The sequence below is a fragment of the Aquarana catesbeiana genome, linkage group LG01 (genome assembly GCF_042186555.1).
Source record: "Aquarana catesbeiana isolate 2022-GZ linkage group LG01, ASM4218655v1, whole genome shotgun sequence".
NCBI lineage: Eukaryota > Metazoa > Chordata > Amphibia > Anura > Ranidae > Aquarana > Aquarana catesbeiana.
In genome coordinates this window covers 323,354,423-323,378,452 of record NC_133324.1, presented here as the reverse complement: position 1 = coordinate 323,378,452, position 24,030 = coordinate 323,354,423, and the positions used below count along the sequence as shown (strand labels likewise).

Genomic DNA, 24,030 nt, shown 5'->3' with positions numbered 1-24,030 from the left:
CAGTGCCTTAAAGTATTCATACCCCTTGAAATTTTCCACATTTTGTCAAATCAAGTCCCCAAAAAATAAATTTACGTTTTTGGTTGTAACATGACAAAATGTGGCAAATTTCATTGAATCTTAATGTGTATATATATATATATATATATATATTTATACACATATATTTATATATAATCCTTTACCAAGAATTTGTTTTTTTTCCTGATAACTTGTTTTGGTCAAGTCATGTTAACATTGCTAATAATAAATGTTTCTGAATTCACATATGCTACAGTTTTATTTTCTTAATTTTTTTTACATTTTGCAGACAATAGAAGAGTATGATGCAGAGAATGCATAATATAAGTCCCTTTAACTAGCCTGTTCTTTTCCCATGCAAGGAAACCAGGCTTTAGAGCAGGCATGTCCAAAGTCCGGCCCGTGTTCTGGTTTAATACGGCCCCTGGTAATTTGGATATATACTGTATTTATCGGCGTATAACACGCACTTTTTTCCCCTTAAAATCAAGGGAAAGTCGTGGGTGCGTGTTATACGCCGATCCCCGCCAATTGTGAGCTATCGGCGGCGATCGCCGCCGACATTCACATAGCGAGTAGTTTTAAATATGGCGCCGCGGAGTTCGGAGGGACTCGGCGGTGCTGAACGAGCGCCGCCGAAATCACAGAGCCGAGATACATATAGTCGAGTGTATTCGGCTCTTTCCGGCGCCGCTCACAGTCACGCCCAGTCCCGCCATCGGACCTGTGTTATGTCCATCATAGGGCGGGACTGGGCGGGACTGTGAGCGGCGCCGGAAAGAGCCGAATACACTCGACTATGTGTATCTCGGCGGCGTTCGTTCAGTTCCGCCGGCGCCGAGTCCCTCCGAAGTCCGCGGCGCCATATTTAAAACTACTAGCATGTGTATGTCGGCGGCGGCGGCAGGCGGTAGGCATGGACACTGGGGACAAGGCTGCACTGGGGACAAGGCTGCACTGGGGAAAAGGCTGCACTGGGGAAAAGGCTGCACTGGGGAAAAGGCTGCACTGGGGAAAAGGCTGCACTGGGGAAAAGGCTGCACTGGGGAAAAGGCTGCACTGAGGCAAGGCTGCACTGACAAGACTGCATTGGGGCAAAGCTGCACTGACAAGGCTGCACTGACACTGAAAAGGCTGCAATGACACTAACAAGGCTGCAGACTGCAGACTTCCCTTAAACTTCCCTCCTAAAAGTTTTTTTCCTTAAAATTCTCTCCTAAACTTGGGGTGCGTGTTATACGCCGGCGCATGTTATACGCCGATAAATACGGTATATATATATGCTTTGTGGCCCCCCAGGGCCACAAAAGATATACACCGTATTTATCAGCGCTGCCTCGGAGGGGACATGGAGGGGCCGTCAGATCACATGCAGAAGAATCTCCCGTTTACTCGGCGGCAACTGTTATAGAAAGTCCTGTCTCCTGGGCTGGCATTGGACGACTGTACTATCATAGAAGGCGGGACTTTATATTAAAGAGGCCGCCGAGTAAACAGGAGATTCTCTTGTATGTAATCTGTCGGCGCTCATCCCGTCCCCCTCTCTATCCCCTCCGAGGCTGCAGATTGGCATGGATCAGTCTGCACTCATGGCAATGGGGAGGCTGCATTCATGGCAATGGTGAGGCTGCATTCATGGCAATGGTGAGGCTGCATTCATGGCAATGGTGAGGCTGCAGGTGGGCACTGATTAGGCTGCATTGATGGGCACTGACCCTTATTTTGCTTCACAGTCCTTTATTTAAATTTAAGGTTTTTCCTGAAACTTCCCTCTTAAAGTGAAGGTGCGTGTTATACGACTGTGCGTCTTACATGCCGATAAATACCGTATATTAAAATAACACGCCCAAGCTCATCCTTAGTCCTAAGCGGCGCTTGGGGATTCGTTGGGGGCCACAAAAGATATATATATCCAAATAACACGCCCAAGCTCATCTCTTCACCACACACAGCCACAAAGGCAAGAGAATTCTTGTTGGGCAGTGTATTAATCATTAGCTCAGACAAACACACTTAGGCTCGGTTCACTCCTAATGCTGATGCGGCCCACAGCACGGGTCCTGTGCGTCCTGGTTCACCGTTTCAGGTCCGATTTCAGCCCGAATTTTGGGCTGAATTTGGACCTAAAATGGACCAAAAGACGCACAGGGCTCCTGTGCAAATTCGCACCAGAGCCGCATCAGAGATATATGAACCGGCTCCGTAGAGAGCCGGTCACAATCTCCTGCTATTGCGAATTGGATGCGGAGATTCCAATAGTGTGAACCCGGCCTAGCAAAGCACAGGTTTTACATTAAAGTGGTTGTAACCTGTACATATACCCTGTAAAGTGACTGACCTTAGGTGGTACACAGGGATAAAACAAATCCTCTTACATAAGTTGTACCGGTTTATCTGCTGTCTTCTATCCTCTACATCCATTCAAAGTGCTGAATATTTAAAATGATTCTAAAAAGGGGGAAAAAAATCCTTCTGCTGTGTGAGCCAATGAGGAGAGAGAGAGAGACCTGGGAGAGCCACTGCTTTCATACACATCGCTGGATCGAGATCGGGTTCAGGAAATTATAAGGGGGGCTGGGGGGAAAAATGCACCCAGAAGGTTTATTACCTTAATGCACAAAATTCATTAAGAAAAAAAAACCTTGAACCTGTAGAAAACACTTTAAAGCTTGTCTGAGAGTTCATTAAAAAAAGGGGGCAGAAAGCTGAAGTTACACTCTGCAGAGCTCAGGGAGGAGAGCTCTGAGAGCTAATTTGAGGGAAAGGACACACAGTTCACTGGAGCAGAGCTGAGGCTGTCAATCAGCTGGGGCTCCCTCCCCTGTCACATTTTTCTCTTAAGCTTGGTACACACTAGCAGTTTTCTTTTTTTTTCGTTCAACCCAGCGGGCTAAACAAAAAAAAAAAACTGAAGAGCTCAGGAGAAGCCGCTGTACTAACTATCCAGTACATCGATCTCCCTCACTGAGCTATTGTGTTCTGACAGGGAGAGAGCCAGAACACACTGGCCAACGCTCTCAGCCATTGGCTAAAAGCGCTGATCAGATACCGATCGGTAAACTTTTTTCAGTCATGCCCCTTCAAAAGACGCCGGACGTTCAGCCGGCTTCTGTCAAACCAGCTGCTGTACACACGGGCCAAATGTCGCCTGGTTTCTATTGAACCGGCCGATATCGCCTGATATTCAGCCCATGTGTATGGCCCTTTAGTATCAGGAAAACTTGGCAGAAGTGATTCATGCTGAGAACAGAGTAATGAATGTCTGACTTAAAGCAATTGTAAACCTCAGAGAATCTCAAGGGTATATGCTCTGTAAAATCTCATGGGTATATGCTCTGTAGCCTGTTTTGGCTTCTTACCTACTACGGTTTAGATCAATCTTGCAGGGATCCAGTTCAACATATTTCTTTTCCTCAAAGATCCGGGTAACAATGGGTCGAAGTACTTCATGAAGGTATGGCATACCCACTATCTGGCAGAAGAATGGCAAACTGTAGGTGATTTAAATGGCGTGCAGAGAATAAAATTAAAGTGGAACTCCAGCCACAGTGTATTTTCCCTACATGTGAAAACGAGTAGGGAAGACAGAACCACTGTCTATTTCTTTTTTAAGTCTGTCTACTTTAGGGAAATGCATATATGCCCTGAAGACCAAGACGGAAAATGAGGAAATCTAAACTTTTATAGCTATCACGGAAAAAAGAAAAGCCTCTATTTGAGGACAGCAGCTCCAGATACATGAGTAAATCCATTCTCACTGAATAAATCTACTCCAATGGGGAGGATTAGCAATACTAGCCTAAGAGTAATGCCTCCCTACACTACCCAAAACTAGGCAAATGGTATCTGGCCAGAGTTTCACTTTAAGATGGAAATAAAGCGTTGTAGTAGATAGAATAAAAAAAAAATACTGCAGGAACAAGATTTTACTTTACCTTCATATACTGCTCCATTGATTTTGAAGCAAGTGAATTTGACCGGAAAAGAGTATTTGGGTCACCTGTAAACAAGAGGGAAAAAAATAACAGAGCCATTTAAGAAGACTGGCATGTTAGACAAAACAGAGACAACTAAAACCGACTGTAAAAGTATAAATTAAAAAAAAATTAAAAATAAGTAAAAAACATGTCTATCTTTACCTGCTTTGTGCAATGGACTTGCACAGAGTGGCTGCAAAACTTCTCTTTTCGGCCCCCTGCCGGTGCTCCTGCCTTACCCCCCTCTCTTGGTCAAGTGCCCCCATGGGAAGCCGCTTCCCATGGGGGCACTTGACCAAGAGAGGAAGAGAGGGGGGGGGCAGGAGCACCGGCAGGGGGCCAAAAAAAGAGAAGTTTTGCACTCGTGCTCCCTGGTCACTGGTTTTGATTGACATCACTGGGAGCCAATGGCTTCTGGATCGAATGAGGGCTCAGGTAAGTAAAAAGGGGGGGGGGGGGGAGAGAGGGGGGTGCTGATACCTAAACAATTTTTACCTGAATGCAAGGAATGCATTCAGGTAAAAAAGGTTTAGGCTTTAGAACCACTTTAACTTAACATGCTCGTCCCATGGCACTGTGTTTACAACCTTCTAACTCTGATTATTACAAAACATGGAGTTAACACCCTATTTTCTTATTCTTCCATCAATTCTGCTAAGAAATCAGAGGTGGAGTTATGACTCCTGTGTTTCCTAGGATGTAGAAAACATGTAAAGTTTTTTAGAAACCTTTGTTAGGAGAAATATGAAGACCGAAATGCAAAATTAGTGACTTTATTGAGTGACTCCAGAGTTACTTGCCCAGAACAAGCATACAAATCAGGAATTCTGGCTTCACTTGCTGAATACTCCAGGTAAGGGACTCAAAAAGCAAATGGCACTGAAGTGATTAGATCAACATGGCATTCAGAGAACTAGCATTTCCATAAGGTCACTAGTAAACCCTTCATATTTCACTTAGTAAAAGATTCTTAGAAAGACCTGGTGGCGAGCACCTCAGGGACTCCATGACTAGACATGTCTTTGCACCTGGAACAATTTACATTACTCAGAACTTTCAGTAAAGTTCAATAAGGATAAAGTCCTCCATGATTTAGAAGCACGTTTAATGAAGTTCATATTCAAAAAGATGTATGGCCAAAGATTTTTATGTCATACTTATCTTGTGGGCCGCAGAAGTGCCCTTGCATTTCTAGTCATGTGATCCAGAGGACTAGGCTATAGCTCCAGGTTCTAGAAGGATTACAACTATACAGTGAGCACTGAAGGAGCAAAGCAGAGAGCAGTGATTGACTTAAAACCAACGTGGGACAGCTGCAGCATTACACTGATGCTGCAGCATAGAGGTGAGGAAGTGTGTGTGTTTTTTTTTTTTTTATAGAAAAACTTCTAAACACTTTAATGCTCCAACATACATGTGGACACAGCAGTAAAATAATGGGGGATAGGGACATGATGAATATAATGACAATAGAAAGCATTTGACAAAGATGACCTCACCAGTTCGATTCACCTCTCGCATATTCAGTCTGTCAAGGAAGGTTACTGCCAGACCCTGTCCTAGAAAGATTTTCACAAGCTTAACTGCCACTTCTTGTCGGCTCTCAGCAGAACACATATCTTCTAATATAGCCAGCACACTGCAGTCACCCTAGATAAAAGCACAGAAATGTTACATACGACCCAGTAGCTACCAGTGGTGAGACAACTATCTGTGCATCCCACCTGGTCAGGGGATTGAACAGACTCTACCAGGAGCTGAATAAGGTTCTGATAATACACAGAGGGCAAGATACGTTCCTCAGACAGGCCGATTTTGACACGCAGCGATCCAAGCTTCCCTCTAGAAAATAAATAATAATGAGAAACAAGTCCGGATAGGATGCACAGTGGCATACAAATAGAGGTTTTTTATAAACCCCAGAACACACAAACATGCAACTGATTTTTATGTGTTATACCATTCTCTTTGATAAGTTGGGCAGAGCCACATGACTGAATGACCACATATGGAAAAATGCACATTAATATCCCATTGTCAACACAAGAAGTTACTTAAAGTGTAAGTAAACCCCCTATCGTTTTCAGCCGAGGAAACTGCCATCTTTGCCTCTGTTTAATCTACAACTGCCATGATGCTACACGTGTGATCAGTTATGACACCAACCATTGGATGGTTTGACAGTTTGGTTGAGAGCACAACCAATGGGAGTGTTATATTTGCGGCACGTGTCATAAATGAACGGTTTTAATGGATGGGTTTACTTCTGCTTTAATTATGGTAACAGCAACAGGAATCAAATCAAAATTTTAGTTTTCAACAGTTAACTATAGTCAGAACAATAAAATATGAATGCTGCTTGAATGGTCATTATGGGCTGCTGCACTGCATTGAAAACTGCTATTTGTCTTAATATGGCTGAAAGAGCTTTAATTAATAACAAATTGCAAAGAATATAAATGTGTACTTAACGATAAGAGCCAGCATTTTATTTCTGTATAGGTGTTAACTACATTCAGCCCCAGTTCATAAACTGTCAGAGGCATTAAAGGTTGGCGTTTGCCAACTAGCAGCATCAGATGCACTAAGCCATACAGTTATGGCATACCTAAATCCAATCACCGCATGATAATACATCATAAATAAGCTGCATATTCTTCTGTTAAAAAAAAAAAAATAAGCTGCATATAAGCTTCAGATATACTTTTTTCCAGTTTTAAAATTACTTTCAATGATGAAATGAAATGGTGTTCACAACACTATCTGGTAATGCATGTAATGGCTTTATTTTATACTACTAGCATATCTGAATCCTAGATACAAATGCCTTCATACAGTATACGATAAAGACAGAAAATTATTAATTATTATTACAATTTAACATCAGTACAGGATAAAGTAAGGGATAATGTGAACAAAGATTGTGGAGCCTTAAGTTCAAAAAGGAACAACAAAAAGGTACACTTTTTAGGCTTATGCTAAAGCTTATTGGCTTGACTTTAAGGGTAAAGGTAAAGGGAGACTGGGAGTTTGGTTTGGATGGGGGTGTAGAAACTCCTCAATGTCTGTGAAAGTTCTCATTTATCCAGGTATCATTTATCATATCATATACCATATCATTTATCCATAATAAATGCTGGTGCCAGGCTCATCCACCTCACAAACCGCTCAGCGTCTGCTATACCTCTCTGCCAATCCCTCAAGTGGCTGTCACTCAACCAACAAATTAAATTCAAGATATTAAGAATAACTTACAAAGCCATCCACAACCTGGCCCCAAGCTACATCACTAACCTAGTCTCAAAATACCAACCTAATCGTTCTCTTCGCTCCTCCCAAGACCTCCTGCTCTCTAACTCCCTTGTCACCTCATCCCATGCTCGCCTTCAGAACTTCTCCAGAGCCTCTCCCATTCTCTGGAATGCTCTACCCCAATCTGTCCGACTTTCTCCTACTTCGTCCACTTTCAGACGATCCCTGAAAACTCATTTCTTCAGAGAAGCCTATCTGGCCCCCACCTAACAACTTTTACTTTCTCTATTAGCAAATCCGCCACAGTTATGACCTCTTGTATCGCTTGACCTTCCCTCTTAGATTGTAAGCTCTAAGGAGCAGGGCCCTCTTACTCCTACTGTATTAAAGTGTATTGTATTTGTATGGTTTACCCTCAAGTTGTAAAGAGCTGCGTAAACTGTTGGCTTCACGGTATAGAATGAGGACAGTAGTCACATTCATCTGGACTTGTTCAGTACCCAGCATTCACTATATCTGGTCTCCCACGGTACAAAGAACATGGAAATGCAATAGTTTTAGTAAATATAATCTGCTAAATATCTTTTTTCATCACAGTTAAAAGTCTTGCGACTTTTATTAGTGTCAGGTTAAAGCTTGTAGGAGGAGTTTTCATTCTGTTCTGACTGTCCTTTAAGGCTGCAGGACCCCTGACCCTCTGTCTGGACAGTGCTGATTGGCCCTGTGCTGATCACATGCACTCTCCCAAGAAAAAAAAAAAACGCTCTAGCGATACACACCAAACAGAGCATGTGCAGCTTGTCCCCTAGCCTCTGTTCTATCAGGACAGGAGATGATTTGGGGACTGTGGAAGAAGGGGAGGAACAGAGAAGACAGGATCAAACAGCCTTTTTACACAATGCAGAGGATTAACCCCTTAGGTTCCACAGTGAGTATAACAAGCATGCTTTACCGCATATACACACTGATTTTTCTGTTGTGGGTTTAGTAGCACTTTAAAATAAAAGTATGCCATGGCACTTAACTTTTTGTTTGATGCATAATAATGTTCTTTGTTACTGTCAGTTTCAGATAAGAACAAATTTTATATAAATGATGTTTTATTTTGAATGTGCTAATTATTTCATTATAGAAATAAGTGGCTATGCACAGTCTGGACATGTCAAAGTGATGAGAAAAATAGAGGGTTCACTGTCCCATTGCTCCACTGCTCTCCTTTTGGAAACAATGTAATGGTATGATAATATATTTAAGCAATATTCTACCCATTCTCCTCATCCGTGTTGCCAAAAGGCAGGAGACGAAACCAGCCAGTCACCGCAGGATTTCTGTGAAGGGGCTCCAAGGGAAAGCACACCTGGAGGGGGTGTTGACAGGGTGAGTGATGGAAGACACTTTTCAAACATATGTGGTATCACAGAAGAAAGGAAGTTCATTCATACAATAGGTAAATAAATCTAATGAAACAGTAGGAAAGAGACAAAATACGGACAGATAAAAAGGGAATAAGAAGGACAGACACTTACACGTCCAAGAAAATCATTCTTTCCAACCATATCCCAGTCCCAAACTTCAATACTGATTACTTGATCCCCAGGATCCAGTTCTTCAATTCCTCGCAAATCAAATTCCAAGACCTCATTCCAGCGAGGAAAACGTGTTCTTTTAATTACCTGGCAACAAAGTGCTTAGTAGCATAGCATAACTGAACCACAGCAGGTGCTGTACAGGTAAATCAAGCACTTTAGGGTGTTAAACACAGACAAACAAGTAAATGCTAAACCTGGTACTTGCATAGGCAGCCATCATAAAAGCTGTGCGTTTTCAGTTTAAAAAAAAAAAAAAAATGTAAAGAAAATCCCATGAAAATGCTCCTCATTGCTAATATCTGCCTAGCAACAAGCACATGACATTGATTGCCAAATGACAGGACATTTCATAAATGGACAAGATTACCAAACATCTGATGTTCTGTGACATTCAATGACTGGGCCAAGAGGCTAGGTCTGCTGGAATTTAGATCAATGAATAACAAATAGTCTAAACAAAGTAACTGCTCTATATCAGTGAGAATACAGACTTCTTGTGAACTACTGAACCTGCATTTCCATGAGTATTACATCGCCCCACATTATGCAAGACTGTATAAGAATGTAAGAAAGAACAAAAAGTATTAATGATGTGCAAAGTGTAATCCTTTGCAAGCAAACATGTTTAAGGTATGGGTAGATGAGCAGATGCATCGTGCTTTCAGGTGCATCAAACTTGTACACTGTGTGCACAATTAGACAAGTTGTACTTTTGAGGATTTATTTCATTATTCAGCAACTACAGTGCTCTTGATCAATCAAAATTGTTACTAAACCTCAAACCTGAATATTTAAGAAAGTAAAAGTGGGGTTTTTCTACATGTGCACAATTATTCGGCAACTATTAGCCCCCGTTGACATTGGAGTGACTTTTCATGCAATTTGACAGGTCAAGTCGCATGACAAGTTGCACCCTATTGCTGGCAATCGCACTTTTCAAAGCGGTGCAATGCCAACTTTGCAGTGCCACACCGATTTGAAAAAGTAGTTCCTGCACTAATTTTGGCAATATTGGGTGCAACTTGCATTGACATCTGTGCATGAAGCTGTATAGATGTATTCCAAGTTGCACCCGAAGTTGCATTTACATGCGGCTTTGAAATCGTGAGATTTCAGATGAAGTCGCATGTTTTCAAAGCCGCAGTCAATGTGAACGGAGGCTTAGTGTGCAGGATTACTATACAACTAAATGAAAAACAAAAATTTTCCCATCTTGTTTATTTTCATCTGTGAGAATAATACACATCTCAAAATGTACAAATAAACATTTCTGACATTTAAAAAAATAAAACAGTGACCAATATTGCCACCCGAGCCTTCAATTCATGGAGTCTCTCAGTTTCTTGATCTGTTGAAGATCAACTTATTGTGCAGCAGAAACCACAGAGTACTTCGATGCATGCGATGGAGCATTGTCCTGCATAAATATCATAATCTTCTTTATCACTGTACCACTGTTTGAAGAAAGTGTCTTCTAAAAACTGGCAGTATGTTTAAGAGTTGATTTTGAGTCAATCTTCAACCCAAAAGGGTCCAACTAGCTCATCTTTAATAATACCAGCCCATACCAGTACCCCACCTCCACCTTGCTGGTGTCTGAGTCGAAGTGGAGATCTGTGCCCGTTACTGATCCAGCCACAGGCCCATCCATCTGGTGCCTCAAGAGTCACTCTCATCTCATCAGTCCATAAAACCTATGAAAAGTCTGTCTTCAGATATTTTTTGGCCCAGTCTTGATGTTTCAACGAATGTGTCTTGTTCAGTGGTGCTCGGGTTTCAGCCTTGTTTACATTGGCCATGTCTCTAAGCACCGAACACCTTCTGAGCACTCTAGGTAGGTTGCAGTTCTGGAATATGACAGCACTGAAGAATAATGGGTTAAGCGGTAGCTTCACGTTTGATTTGTCTCAGATCTTTGGCAGTTAATTTGCATTTTTTTCTCAGCACCTTTCTTGCGGTTTGATGGTTCCATGATCACACCCCAATATCTTAGCACTTTCAAGAGTGCTGCATCCATTTTTGACTGTTCAAAGTCAGTAAAATCTTTTTTGGCCCACTTTTCCTGAGGAAAAAAAGCTGCCTAATAATTATGCACACCTTGATATAGGGTGTTCATCTCCTTAGGCCACACCCTCCCACATTACACAAATACACCTGATATGAATAAATCCAATAAGCATTCAAGTTTATACAGCTTGGAGTTGGACAATATGCATAAAAATGATGATTTGGTCAAAATACTCACTTGCCTAATAATTATGCACACAGTGTATTTGGGATACGTCTGAGATCATTCTTAGTTTATTTAAACGTAATGTACATTTGACATGTGTCTGACATCCTCTTAAACTGTTTTTATATTCCTACTGACTAACATGGGGAGAAACACTGTTCTCTACATAAGCCTTCACTGTGCATTGCAGAATGCTCCGTGCCTTTATTAGCAGGCCCATATAAATTTTAACCATAACTATATTGATTTAATTATGATTTTCAATTCAACAATAAAACTGTAAAACTTAATTACAATAAAATAATGCAGAGTAATTTGTAGCTTTTCAGCCAGTGTTGTGATATAGTTACCACTCCTAAACAGAAAAAACAGGTTTGTGACCTCACTGCAGTTAAAGCGTATCTAAACCCCAAAAAACGTATAATTTATTGCATTTTACAAATCCTTAGATGTGGTGGCTGTTAATCTTGCCAGAAATGCAGTGTCCTCGCCACTTTCTGTATGCTAAAAAGAAAGCAGAAACAATTATATTGTTCTTGCATAAACTACCAATCCCAAAAATTACCATATAATGGAGATGAGCAAAGGCATGTTTAGGCTGGGTTCACACTGCTGCGGTGGCAGACATCGCATGTGATTCGCAGCGCACTGCTGTTCACATCACATGCGATGTCTGTGCTGTGCGATATCAGCCATACAGATAGTATGGCTGATATTGCACCGCATTCGGTCCAAACTCGCACAGGACCCTTTTTTTTGTTCGGACCAAAATCGGATCGCATGGGTGTTCACACCTATGCGATCCGAAAATGTCCGAATTGTCAGTTCGCATTGCGATATGCGGGCTGAACTGGGGGTGTCATTAACATTGTATGACACTCCCCAGCAGTTCGCATATGGCAGTGTGAACTGCCGTGCGAGTTGGTGCGATGTGGGAACCCGCAGTAAATTCGCTGCGTTCCCGCACCGCAGCAGTGTGAACCCAGCCTTATGGTAAACCTTGTGTGACAATCATGGCTACCTCCATAGATACATTACAGTAAGGGAATGTAACTATGAAAGGACAGAAAACATGTTATTCACAGAGTTACCCTGTGAAATTAAAGGGGAAAAATCCTGAAAAAAAAAGAAAACAAATGCAGCCACTACAGTAGCTAATAAACTGAAATAGAATATTTTTGTTTGTGTTTAGATATGTTTTAAGCAAGATGATCCCCTTCAGTACAAACCACATCCTGGGCCAATAAAGAAGAAGGAACACAGTGAGATCATCACTCTGTTTTTTTCCTTTTAGCATTCCCCTGGTGTTAGAGCCTGACTGGTTTATTCATCCACTGCAGTACAGGGTATAAAAGTTAACAAATATTAGAAGTAAAACGTATGCTAGTTCTGTGTAATAACACATTGAAAACTTTTTTTATGAAAATATGAAAAGTTCAGCTTTAAATGTTTTTCTTACCCTTTACCACAGTTCGCAAGACGTATTTATGATGATTTCAAGTTAAAATTAAAATACTGAACGATATCCTTATTCTCCAAAAATAATTCATACACATCCACCACTACTTAATGACTCTGTAATCTATTTTTCATGAAATGGTTTCTTACGGTGTTTTTCTGCCACATCCATCATGAGCTGCCAAACCTCTCCTTTTTCCCCTTGCTTCTGTTTGTTGGGACAAGCAGTGTACGTTAGTCGTGTTCATGTGCACTGCTCTATGAACATTATAAATCCCACAGTCCTTAGTCCATCTTGGAGCAAGCAAGATGGGGTGGCCAAGTACATACATACAGTGGGGATCATAAAGAAAGAACGTAGCCACCCTCAAAAGAAAGATATTTGGAGTTTTGCCATGGGTTGAAAGCAGCAGAAGGGAAATACATACTTAAATCTTTTTTATACCAGAGTTTAGTGTCACTTTAACCTAATTCCAACAAATGTTTAGTAAACACTACTACACAGTTTGGATTTCATTAAAACTTGGTTTACACAACAAACTGAAAGAAGTCTAGAGCAAAAAAGGATAATAAAGCCTCGTACACACTAATAGTTTTCTTTCGTTCAACCCAGCATGGCTGAACTAAAAATAACTGATAGCTCAGGAGGAGTCGCTGTACTAACAATCCGACGTTAGTTCAGCGATCTCCCCTGCTGTGAATGGTGTTTCGACAGGGGGATAGGCCCCTTTTAGGTCACGCTCCTTCGACAGAAGGTCGGCTTCTGTCGGACCGACTCCAGAACACACGGGCAGAATGCCGGCCAGTTTCTATTCAAACCGGCTGATGCCACCCGACATTCGGCCCATGCGTACTAGGTGCAAGTAAATGTGCATGTGGAGCAGTCACAAAAAGTGTAATTGTACAGTAGGCAATTATCTCATTCATAGAGGAATATTGTACTTACTGAGGTCTCCAAAGTCTGATTGTTGCAGAAGATACGAACAAAGGGGTCTGATGTTCCAGAGATATCCCGAGGCGCCAAATCTCTGGGGAGGTGAATGATGAAATCTTACACAACAAGGAACGTTATATTTCAAATCAGCCTTAAACTGAAATCACTAGCAGTGGTGCATACCAGTCTGGCAACTTTCATTACAAGGAAGGAAGAAAAAAATGACAATTACTCCTGTTCTCCAAAGAGTTTAATGCAACAATAAGACAATAAAAATAAAAAAGGTAATAAATACAAATTTTGCAGTGACAGTAAATATGGTTAGCCCTGTCCTCATTTAATCAGCTGACATTCGTTTTAAAGTTCTATATTTTTCCTCATCTGAGTAAGGGGAAAGGACTGCAGTATGTCCCACCCGGGTGGATTATTAACTTTTCCTGTGAGGGGTACCAAAGAAGAGATACTCAAATTTCTTCCTAACAATACCCCCAAATTCACTCATTATTCTTGTAATTTAAATTTCATTACAGGTAATTCAAAGCAAGTGGAACTGAAATACATTTTTCTATAACTAAGCTCACCCCACTGAGGAACTTTTCAAAGGCATGACAAACAAGTTCATCAAGCTATACTGTACAAAAGCATATCATTCTTCTGAAAACACAGGCTCAGCCTTAAAGTGGTTTTAAAGCCTAAACATTTTCTACCATAATGCATTCCTTGCATTAAGGTAAAAAATATTTAAGTGTCAGCATCAACCCCCCCCCCCACACACACACACACACACACACACACACACACACACACACACACACTTTTACTTACCTGAGCACTTATTCCATCCAGCGCTGTGCACGTCTGCAGCTCTTCTCTCCCCTAACTCCGGGTCTCGCTGGCTTTGCTGGGGCTCCGGGAGCCGTTGGCTCCCAGTGCTGTCTATCAAAGCAAGTGACAGGGGAGCATGAGGCGGATTCCCATGGGGGCACTGGACAGAGGGGAGGGGCCAGGAGCCAGTGGGGGACCTAAAAAGAGAAGGTTTGCAGGCTCTCTGTGCAATTCTATTTCACAGAGCAGGCAAGTATAGATAGGTTTTCCATTTCATTTAAAAAAAAAAAGAGATTATCTTGAAAATCATTTTAAGCCTGGTACAAACTAAGTTTTTTTTTTCATTCAGCCTGCAAAAAACTGGGAGGTTGCCGTACTAACTACACAATGTTAGTTTGACAATCTCCCCCGCTGAGCTATTGTGTTCTGACGGGGGAATGCCCCTCCCTCCCCATCAGAACACAGTGATCAGCTGATCAGATGCTGGTTTTCTAGCATGCTCGTTTGACAGAAGCCAGTCGTGGGCCAAAAGTTGGCTAGTTCCTGCAGAACCAGACTATTTTGAGCTGATTTTTGGCCTGTGTACCCAGCATTAGGAACCAGCGTGATGAATGAAGAAAAAAAAAGTTCCCCCATCCACCTCAAATGTGTGGATGGGGGAATTGGGTGTTGGGGAAATTGCATATTTCATATTCCTTATTAAGGATGGCCTCACAAATATCTATTACAGCCTCTAATATCCTGGTTATTCTGGTTACCTTGCATGGCTCCTCTTATTGGCATGTGGACTACCTATATGGACAAGCTAGCTACCTCCCCCTCAGGAATGTGAAGGTCATATCATTGCTTACCAGGGTTGTTGGACGGGGGTGGTCTTGTTCCTTACACACAAGTTCTATATTACCACAGCCAAATCCCATAAGGTCTTTGTCTCACATCAGAGCTACCTTATGGAGGTACGCGTCTGTGGTCACCTGTGCCATGTTCCGGGACCCATGGCGGAAACAGCACCTTTAGTAAAGTATTCTTGATATTTTCTTTATCTATCTGTCATTACTTTTAATAAATGTTATACTTATATGTTAAATGTTATACTTTTAAGTATTTGTGTGATCTCTTTGCACATATCGAATAAAAACCCTAAAAGAACTTAAAATATCACAAGACCATGATAAAACATTGGGTCATTTCTTTTCATTCAACTACACCATTACTCCTACTGAGCGGCTATATTCTGACATTCTTCCCTGCTGTCAGAACACACCGCTCAGCGCTGCTGACTATAGTTGGCGGCGCTGATCGAGCAGGAAAAAGGGACAGGGTGGTTGTATAGAAATCGATTGGTAGATTGGCTTCTATACAATCTCCTTGCCCATACATGGAATGAAATTCAGCTGGGCTCTGCTAAACCAGCTGAAGTTTGATCCATGTATGGCTGGCTTTAGAGTAGCATACCTCCAAGGTAGAAATTGGATGCTCCTGCTCACAGCTGTAGGTGGCAAGAAAGCATATCAATCTTGCAAGTGTCCCTATTTTACAAAGTGTTCACAAACCCTAATGAACTTCTCGTATTTGCTCCATATTTGTTTGTCAAATATATCGTTGCAAGAGTTTAGTGATATACAGTTGTGTTCATACGTTTACATACCCTGGCAGAATTTATAATTTCTTGGCCATTTTTCAGAGAATATGAATGATAACACAAAAACTTTTCTTTCACTCATGGTTAGTGTTTGGCTGAAGCCATTTATTATCAATCAACTATGTTTACTCTTTTTAAATCTAATGGCAACAGAAACTACCCAAATGACCCTGATTAAAAAAGTTTACATACCCCGGTTCGTAATACCGTGTATTGCCCCCTTTCACATCAATGACAGCTTGAAGTCTTTTGTGGTATTTGTGGATGAGGCTCTTTATCTTCCCAGATGGTAAAGCTGCCCATTCCTCTTGGCAAAAAGCCTCCAGTTCCTGTAAATTGCACGTTTGAGATCTCACCAGAGTGGCTCAATGATATTGAGGTCAGGAGAGCCACTCCAGAACCTTCACTTTATTCTGCTGTAGCCAATGACAGGTCGATTTGGCCTTTTGTTTTGGATCATTGTCATGTTGGAATGTCAAAGTACGTCCCATGCGCAGCTTCCTGGCTGATGAATGCAAATGTTCCTCCAGTATTTTTTGATACCATCCTGCATTCATCTTGCCAATAATTTTGACAAAATTTCCTGAGCCTTTGTAGCTCACACATCCCCAAAAACATCAGCGATCCAGTTCTGTGTTTCACAGTAGGAATGGTGTACCTTTCATCATAGGCCTTGTTGACTCCTCTCCAAATGTAGCGTTAATGGCCAAAAAGCTAAATGTTGATCTCATAACTCCAAATGACTTTGTGCTAGGTTTGAGGCTCGTCTCTGTGCTGTTTGGCGGGATACTTTGTGGCATTTGCTTAGTAATGGTTTTCTTCTGGCGACTTGACCATGCAGCCCATTTTTCTTCAAGTGCCTCCTTATAGTGCATCTTGAAACAGCCACACCACGTTTTCAGAGAGTCCTGTATTTCACCTGAAGTTATTTGTGGGTTTTTCTTTGCATCCCGAACAATTTTCCTGGCAGTTGTGGCTGAAGTTTCAGTTGGTCTACCTGACCGTGCTTTGGTTTCAATAGAACCCCCTCATTTTCCACTTCTTGATTAGCGTTTGAACACTGCTGATTGGCATTCTCAATTCTTTGGATAGCTTTTTATATCCCTTTCCTGTTTTATACAATTCAACTACCTTTCCCCGCAGATCCTTTGACAAGTCTTTTGACAATTCAAAGACTCAGAATCCAGAAATGTCAGTGCAGCACTGGATGAAAGATGCACGGGTCTGTCAGGAGTCCAGAAACGCATTGACCTTTCATACACACACACTAATTACAAGCAACCAGATCACAGGTGAGGATGGTTACCTTTAATAGCCATTCAAACCCCTTTGTGTCAATTTGTGTGCATGCTATCAGGCCCAAATCACCAGGGTATTTAAACTTTTGATCAGGGTCATTTGGATAGTTTCTGTTGCCATTATGATTTAACCAGTTGCCGACCGCTGCACGCCGATGTACGTCAGCAGAATGGCACGGGCAGGCATAAGGGCTTACCTGTATGTCCCTGCCTGGGGTCCGACTGGACCCCCCCCCAGGTGCCTGCGGCGGTCGGAATAGCTTCAGGAGCAATCCGTGCTGAGGGGGAGGCCACTGATTCATGGCCACCCCCTCGCGATCACTCCAGGCGAATAGAATGCTTCCTCTGCTTCTGTAATGTAAACAGAAGCAGAGGAAGTGATGTCATCGCTCCTCGTGAAGCCTTTTCGTTCCTGCTTCCGAGGAGAGATGACATCCAAGTAAGTGCACCAACAGTACACTTACAGTAGAACACGCAGGCACACTAATCACCCCCCAATCACCCCCCTGCACCCCCTGTCACAGTGACACCAACAGCAGTTTTTTTTGTTTTTTTTTACTGATTACTGCATTGGTGTCATTTGTGACTGTTATAAGTGGTAGGGCAGTTAGTGGTAGGCCCATTTAGGTCTAGGGTACCTCCCTAACCCCACGCCAATAAAGATTTAACCCCTTGATCATCCCCCAGTTAATCCCTGTCGCCAGTGTCACTAAGCAATCTTTTTTCTGATCGCCGTATTAGTGTCACAGGTGACGCTAGTTAGCCAGGTAAGTATTTAGGTTCAGCGTCAGGTTTTTATAGCGTCAGGTACCCCCATATACTACCTAGTAAAGATTTTAACCCCCTGATTGCCCTCTAGTTAACTCTTTCACCAGTGATCACCGTATAACTGTTACGAGTGACGCTGGTTAGTTAGTTTGTTTTTTATAGTGTCAGGGCACCCGCCGTTTATTATCTAATAGAGGTTTAACCCCATGATCGCCCGGCGGGTGATATAAGTTGGGTATTAGGGTCTGCGTCGCCCCAGGCAGCGTCAGGTTAGTGCCAGTACCGCTAAAACCCACGCACACAGCATACACTCCCTTAGTGGTATAGTATCTGAACGGATCAATTTCTGATCAGAGCTATACTAGCGTCCCCAGCAGTTTAGGGTTCCCAAAAAGGCAGTGTTAGCGGGATCAGCCCAGATACCTACTAGCACCTGCGTTTTGCCCCTCTGCCCTGCCCAGCCCAGCCCACCCAAGTGCAGCATCGATCGATCACTGTCACTTACTAAACACAAAACACATAACTGCAGCGTTTGCAGAGTCAGGCCTGATCCCTGCGATCGCTAACAGTTTTTATGGTAGCGTTTTGATACAGTCGCTGACAGTCAGGAGCTTTTTTACCTGTGAGTCTCACTAGTGTACGATTAAATTTATAGCACAAAATGGCAAATTGAAGGTACACTAGTGAAGAGGTCTACACGTTTCTGAGCATGACAGATAGTGAAGAGGAAGACACTCATCTGTCAGATTCAGGCTCAGGCTTCTTCTGCTGTTGAGGTGCAAGAAGCGCAGGGCTCTCGTATGGAGCAGAGAAGTACTAGTGCCGCTATTCCTTCTGGTGAACTGACAAGCACCAGCGGCCTAGTATACCCTGGTCGTACATCCAGCACTGCAGTAACACTTGGTGACGTGGCGAGTCCCATAAGTGCAGTTCAAGCTGCCGAGGTGGCAAGCACAAGTAGTGTCCCACTGCCACCAAGAAGACAAAGACAGGCCCTTCGAGCCCATAGTGCCCTTCCTGCTGCATTCGCCAATCCTAATTGGGAACCCACCACTTCTGCAGCACCCGTACTTCCCCCTTTCACTGGCCAACCCGGCATTCAGGTGGAAACAGTTGATTTTACGTCACTTGATTTTTATTCGCTGTTTTTCACCGAAGATCCCTATAGATCTATTGTGCACCAAAGCAATTTGCATGCTGGTAAATCCATCACCACTAATCCCCAGTCCTCCCTTGCCAGAGATTGAAAACCAATTACGGTTTCCGAATTTAAGATCTTTCTGGGCCTATCCCTCCTCATCAGCAAAACCAGAAAGAGTGAGCTGCGGTAATATTGGTCCACTGACCCAATTCACCATATGCCCATGTTCTCTGCCTCCATTACCAGGGCACGATAAGGGCAGATCTTGTGGTTCATGCACTTCAACAACAATGAACTCTGTCATCCTCGTGGAGACCCTGGATATGATCGGCTCTACAAAATTCGGCTCCTCGTAAACCACTTCAACCAACGTTTTGCAGACTTGTTTACTCGCCATCAAGTTGTCTGCGTTGAGTCCCTGATTACGTTTTCCGGTCGCTTGTCATTCAAACAGTATCTTCCCAGCAAGCATGCCAGATATGGAGTCAAGATGTATAAGCTCTGTGACAGGGCTACAGGCTATACATGTAGTTTTATGGTTTACGAGGGAAGAGATAGTCACATAGAGCCGACAAACTGCCCTGACTACAGAGGAAGCGCTGGCAAGATTGTGTGGGACTTGGTGTCACCCTTATTCAGAAAGGGGTACCACTTGTATGTGGACAATTATTACATGAGGGTGCCACTTTTTAGTCACTTGTTTGATCATCAGATTGGAGCATGGCCCTAACCGCCGGGGCTTTCCCCAGCGGCTTGTAGATTCACGTCTTAGGCTGGGGGAGAGAGCCTGCTTGAAGTGTAATAACTTGCTCGCTAGTGGAGGGATAATAAGAATGTCTTCGTTCTTACCTCCCTTCATGCAGACACGACGGTTCAAATTACTACGGCAACTGGTGTTGTGGAGAAACCCCTCTGTGTCCACGAATATAACCAAAATATGGGAGGGGTGGATCTCAACGACCAGTTGTTGGCGCCGTACCTAGTTGCCTGCAAGACCAGACGCTGGTATAAAAATGTGTCTGTATACTTATTTCAATTGGCTTTGCTGAACGCTCATGTGCTATACAGAGCTTCAGGACGGACTGGATCCTTCCTTAAATTCCAGGAAGAGATCGTCAGAGCCCTTCTATTTCCAGACGGTGCTCCACCTCCCCTTCCCAATCCAAATGCAGTAAGCTGGCTGCATGAGAGGCATTTTCCTTATGTCCTCCCGAGTACCCCTACCCAACGAGCCCCCAAAGAAAATGTTGTGTCTGTAGAAAGCGCGGATATAGGCGTGACACCCGCTTTTATTGTCTCTCCTGTCCTGAAAATCATGGTCTTTGCATTGGTGAATGTTTTGAGCGCTACCATACACTAGTTGAGTTTTAGCGTAGGGTACAGAATTGCACAGACTAGGCACACTGTCACAGGGTCTCCCAAGATGCCATCGCATTTTGAGAGACCCAAACCTGGAACCGAACCATTACAGTTACAGTTACAAATAAAAGTGTGTAAAAAAAAAAAAAAAAAGTAAAAAATAAAAAAATACACCAAAAAAAAATATATAAAATAAAAAAAACTAAAATAGTTGTTGTTTTATTGTTCTGCTCTTTTTTACTGTATTCTATTCTGGAATGTTTTTTTTTTTTTTATGTTTTATCATGTTTGATTTTTAGGTATGTCATTTTTTATACTTTACTGTTTACTGTGTTTTATTGTTAACCATTTTTTTGTTTTCAGGTGCACCATTCAGCTGCAGCGCGGATTTATCTTGACAGCAACAGCATTTGCTTCCACGATACATAAAGCCGTGACTCCAGGGCTGTCAGAGGCGATTTCACCACCACAGTTAAAAAAAAAGAGCATATATGCCGAAGCATGGGGGCAGCAGGGATGGAGGAGTGATTTTCTCCTAACTTTTGGGGGCGGATGCCCCCATGCTTTGGCATATATTTGCTAAGAGGTATGGCGAGTATTTTGCAGATCTCGCTTTTTGTCACAAAATTTTGAAAATTGAAAAAAAAAAATTTCTTTTCTTTCTTCATTTTCAAAAACAAATGAGAGCTGCAAAATACTCACCATGCCTCTCAGCAAATAGCTTTGGGTGTCTACTTTCCAAAATAGGGTAATTGGGGGGGGGGGGGGGGGTTGTGCCATCTTGGCATTTTATTGCCTTCAAAACTGTGATAGGTAGTGAGGAGTGAAATCAAAAATTTACGCCCTTAGAAATCCTGAAGGCAGTGCTTGGTTTTCGGGGCCCCGTACCCGGCTATGCTCCCAAAAAGTCCCACACATGTGGTATCCCCATACTCAGGAGAAGCAGCAGAATTTATTTTGGGGTGTAATTCCACATATGCCCATGGCATGTGTGAGCAATATATCATTTAGTGACAACTTTGTGCGAAAAAAAAAAAGTTTGACATTTTCCCGCAACTTGTGGCAAAATATAAAATATGCCATGGACTCAACATGCCTCTCAGCAAATAGCTTGGGGTGTCTACTTTCCAAAATGGGGTTATTTGGCTAGGTTTTGTGCCATCTTGGCATTTTTAGGCCTTAAAAACTGTGATAGGTAGAGTGAGGAGTGAAATCAAAAATTTACGCCCTTAGAAATCCTGAAGGCAGTGCTAGGCTCCCAAAAAGTTCCACACATGTGGTATCCCCGTACTCAGGAGAAGCAGCAAAATCCCCTGCTTTCCATCCCAAATACAAAATGTGCATCTACTTTCACTCTGTCTTGTTTTTACTAACCCCATTCTCCCCACCTCCCATCCATCCCACTACCCCCCCCAAACCATCCACCCCATCACTCTCCCACCCCCCCTTCCCCCACCTTACTAGGTTCGCCCAAGGGGCTTTAATCGTGACCACCTCATACACTCCCAGTTCCATACCCATTCCTACCATTTTCCCCCCACCCACTACTAAAGGTATGCGCATGTACCAAATTTTAAGTATAATACCATCCCCTTCTCTCATTCCTACTTAACATACAGATTCCCTCTTCCACCTTTTGCCAAGTCCATAGATCCTCCCAACGTCCCAAATCTTCGTGTCAGGTATTCTAACTCTCTTGGCTCCTCTCCTTGAATTTCAGTCTGTTTCCTTCAAACCAGCGTGTTGCTCCTGTCGGGGAATCAAAAAAGAGAACCTCCCCAGTTGCCTCTACCCGTAACCTAGCTGGGTACAGTAAAGCATACTTCACTTCGAATTTTTGTAAAGTGCGTTTGATCTCCACAAACCCCTCCCTGCGTCTCTGCAGCTCTGGTGAGAAATCTGAAAAAAATTAAATTTTAGCTCCTTTGTAAAAGATAGGCCCCTTCTCTCTGGCTTTACGCAGTAAAATTAGATTATCATAGTGATTCAGGAACTTCATTAATAGAGACCTGGGATGGCCTCCAGGAGGCGGAGCCCTGAAGGGGACCCGGTGAGCCCTTTCAATCGCAAACTGTAATGAAAATACATCTCTTCCGAACACTTCTATGAGCCAACCTTCCAAAAAAACATTAGGATTATGCCCCTTGCACCCTTCTGGAAGCCCCACTACCCTTACATTGTCCCTTCTTAAACGGTTTTCCATATCATCCATTTTTTCAGTAATTCTACCCAGTTGATCCTTCACAATTTTAACATCTTGCTGTAGTGGAAATACATCACCTTCCATTTGGCTCACCCTTCCCTCCAGAGCTGTTATCCTCTCTACTGCATTTTGCAACTCTTGCTTTATTAATAACAGTTCTTCTTTAACCTCTTTGATTTGGCAGCTTAGACCCTCCAATGATGTTTTACACGCGTTAACCGCTTGTAGTACTTCCCGCAAGGTGGGTTCTGCATCTATGGCAGGAGCATTGGTTGGTAATGGTATATGATCTTTTTTCAGCATCCCTGTACCTTTATTGTTGTTCACATTCTTAAGCCCCACTCCTACTGCGGCTGATGTTACCTGTCCCTGACTTTTCCTATCCCCAGAAGCTTTAACTTGCACTGCTTGCCCAGTTTTTGTGGGAGTCTGCTCAGGGGTATGTGCAAATTTCTCAAGCTTTGTCGCTGCTGCTGCCGCCTGATTACCCTTCTCCTTTGCAGATCGCAATGTCTGAGTCCCCAGATTCTCCATGTTAACTGGTTCCTCCCCTCTTTTCCTTGACATCACTAACTTTAGATATATAAGTTACATAAAGGAAAATAGGGGGGCACAGCGGGTGGCAGGACCCAGAGTGGTCACAAATAGCAAGTGTCACTAGAAGCAAAAACAATATAAGTGGCACTGTGATGTTCAATCAGGCAGTATTTATGCTGTACACTATTACTTGATCTGTACTTTAGAAATCGTATCACAGTTGCTCGTGCACTCCTCGGTCCCCTTGTCTTATAATGCAGGGTCACTTGCACACCGTCCCTTAACAACAAGAACAGCAAACAGCAATCTGTCATGGCCTGTGCCCTGTTTCAAAGTCCCGCTCACCTGTCCTTTCCGGACCCCGGACTTCAGCGGCACAGCGTCTGGATACCAGCCAAGCTCCACAGGGTTTCTTCAGCTGACTCCTGGCAGGGCTACCCCCCGCTCCAGGACCGCCAATCTTTCACCCTCCCCTGCTTCCAAATGCTTTCGGCTCCCCGGGCTCCAGTTGCGCAGGTGCAGTAGCGGCAGCAACTCCAACGACACAGCCACAGTGCGGGACAACTTTCAGGCTACGGGCGCCGGTTCCTCCGCCGGGCAGCTCCTCCACACCCCTCCTCTACCGCACAGAACACCGGGGGCAGTCCCACAAGGCACAGAGCTGTCTGGTAATGCCGGTGTCTTGCCGAGAATGTTGCCTCGGCGGATAAGTTCCCCCCTTGTACTGCGCAGGCGCAGCGCCTGCGCAGTGCGGACTACTGTCAGCCGCCGGAGATAGCCGAAGCAAAAACGC

General features: G+C 43.1%; 1 protein-coding gene across 2 annotated transcripts in view; it reads right to left on the bottom strand.

Moving 5' to 3' along the window:
• Positions 1-24,030, bottom strand: part of RASAL1 (RAS protein activator like 1) — a 181,679-nt gene that overhangs the window by 45,448 nt on the left and 112,201 nt on the right. For both annotated transcript variants that reach the window (XM_073630463.1, XM_073630472.1), the window contains 7 exons: positions 13,477-13,558; positions 8,777-8,923; positions 8,516-8,607; positions 5,723-5,840; positions 5,498-5,648; positions 3,957-4,021; positions 3,381-3,493 (listed from right to left, as the gene is read on the bottom strand). In XM_073630463.1, coding sequence (XP_073486564.1) covers positions 3,381-3,493; positions 3,957-4,021; positions 5,498-5,648; positions 5,723-5,840; positions 8,516-8,607; positions 8,777-8,923; positions 13,477-13,558 — 768 coding nt within the window. The remainder of the gene's footprint in view (positions 1-3,380; positions 3,494-3,956; positions 4,022-5,497; positions 5,649-5,722; positions 5,841-8,515; positions 8,608-8,776; positions 8,924-13,476; positions 13,559-24,030) is intronic.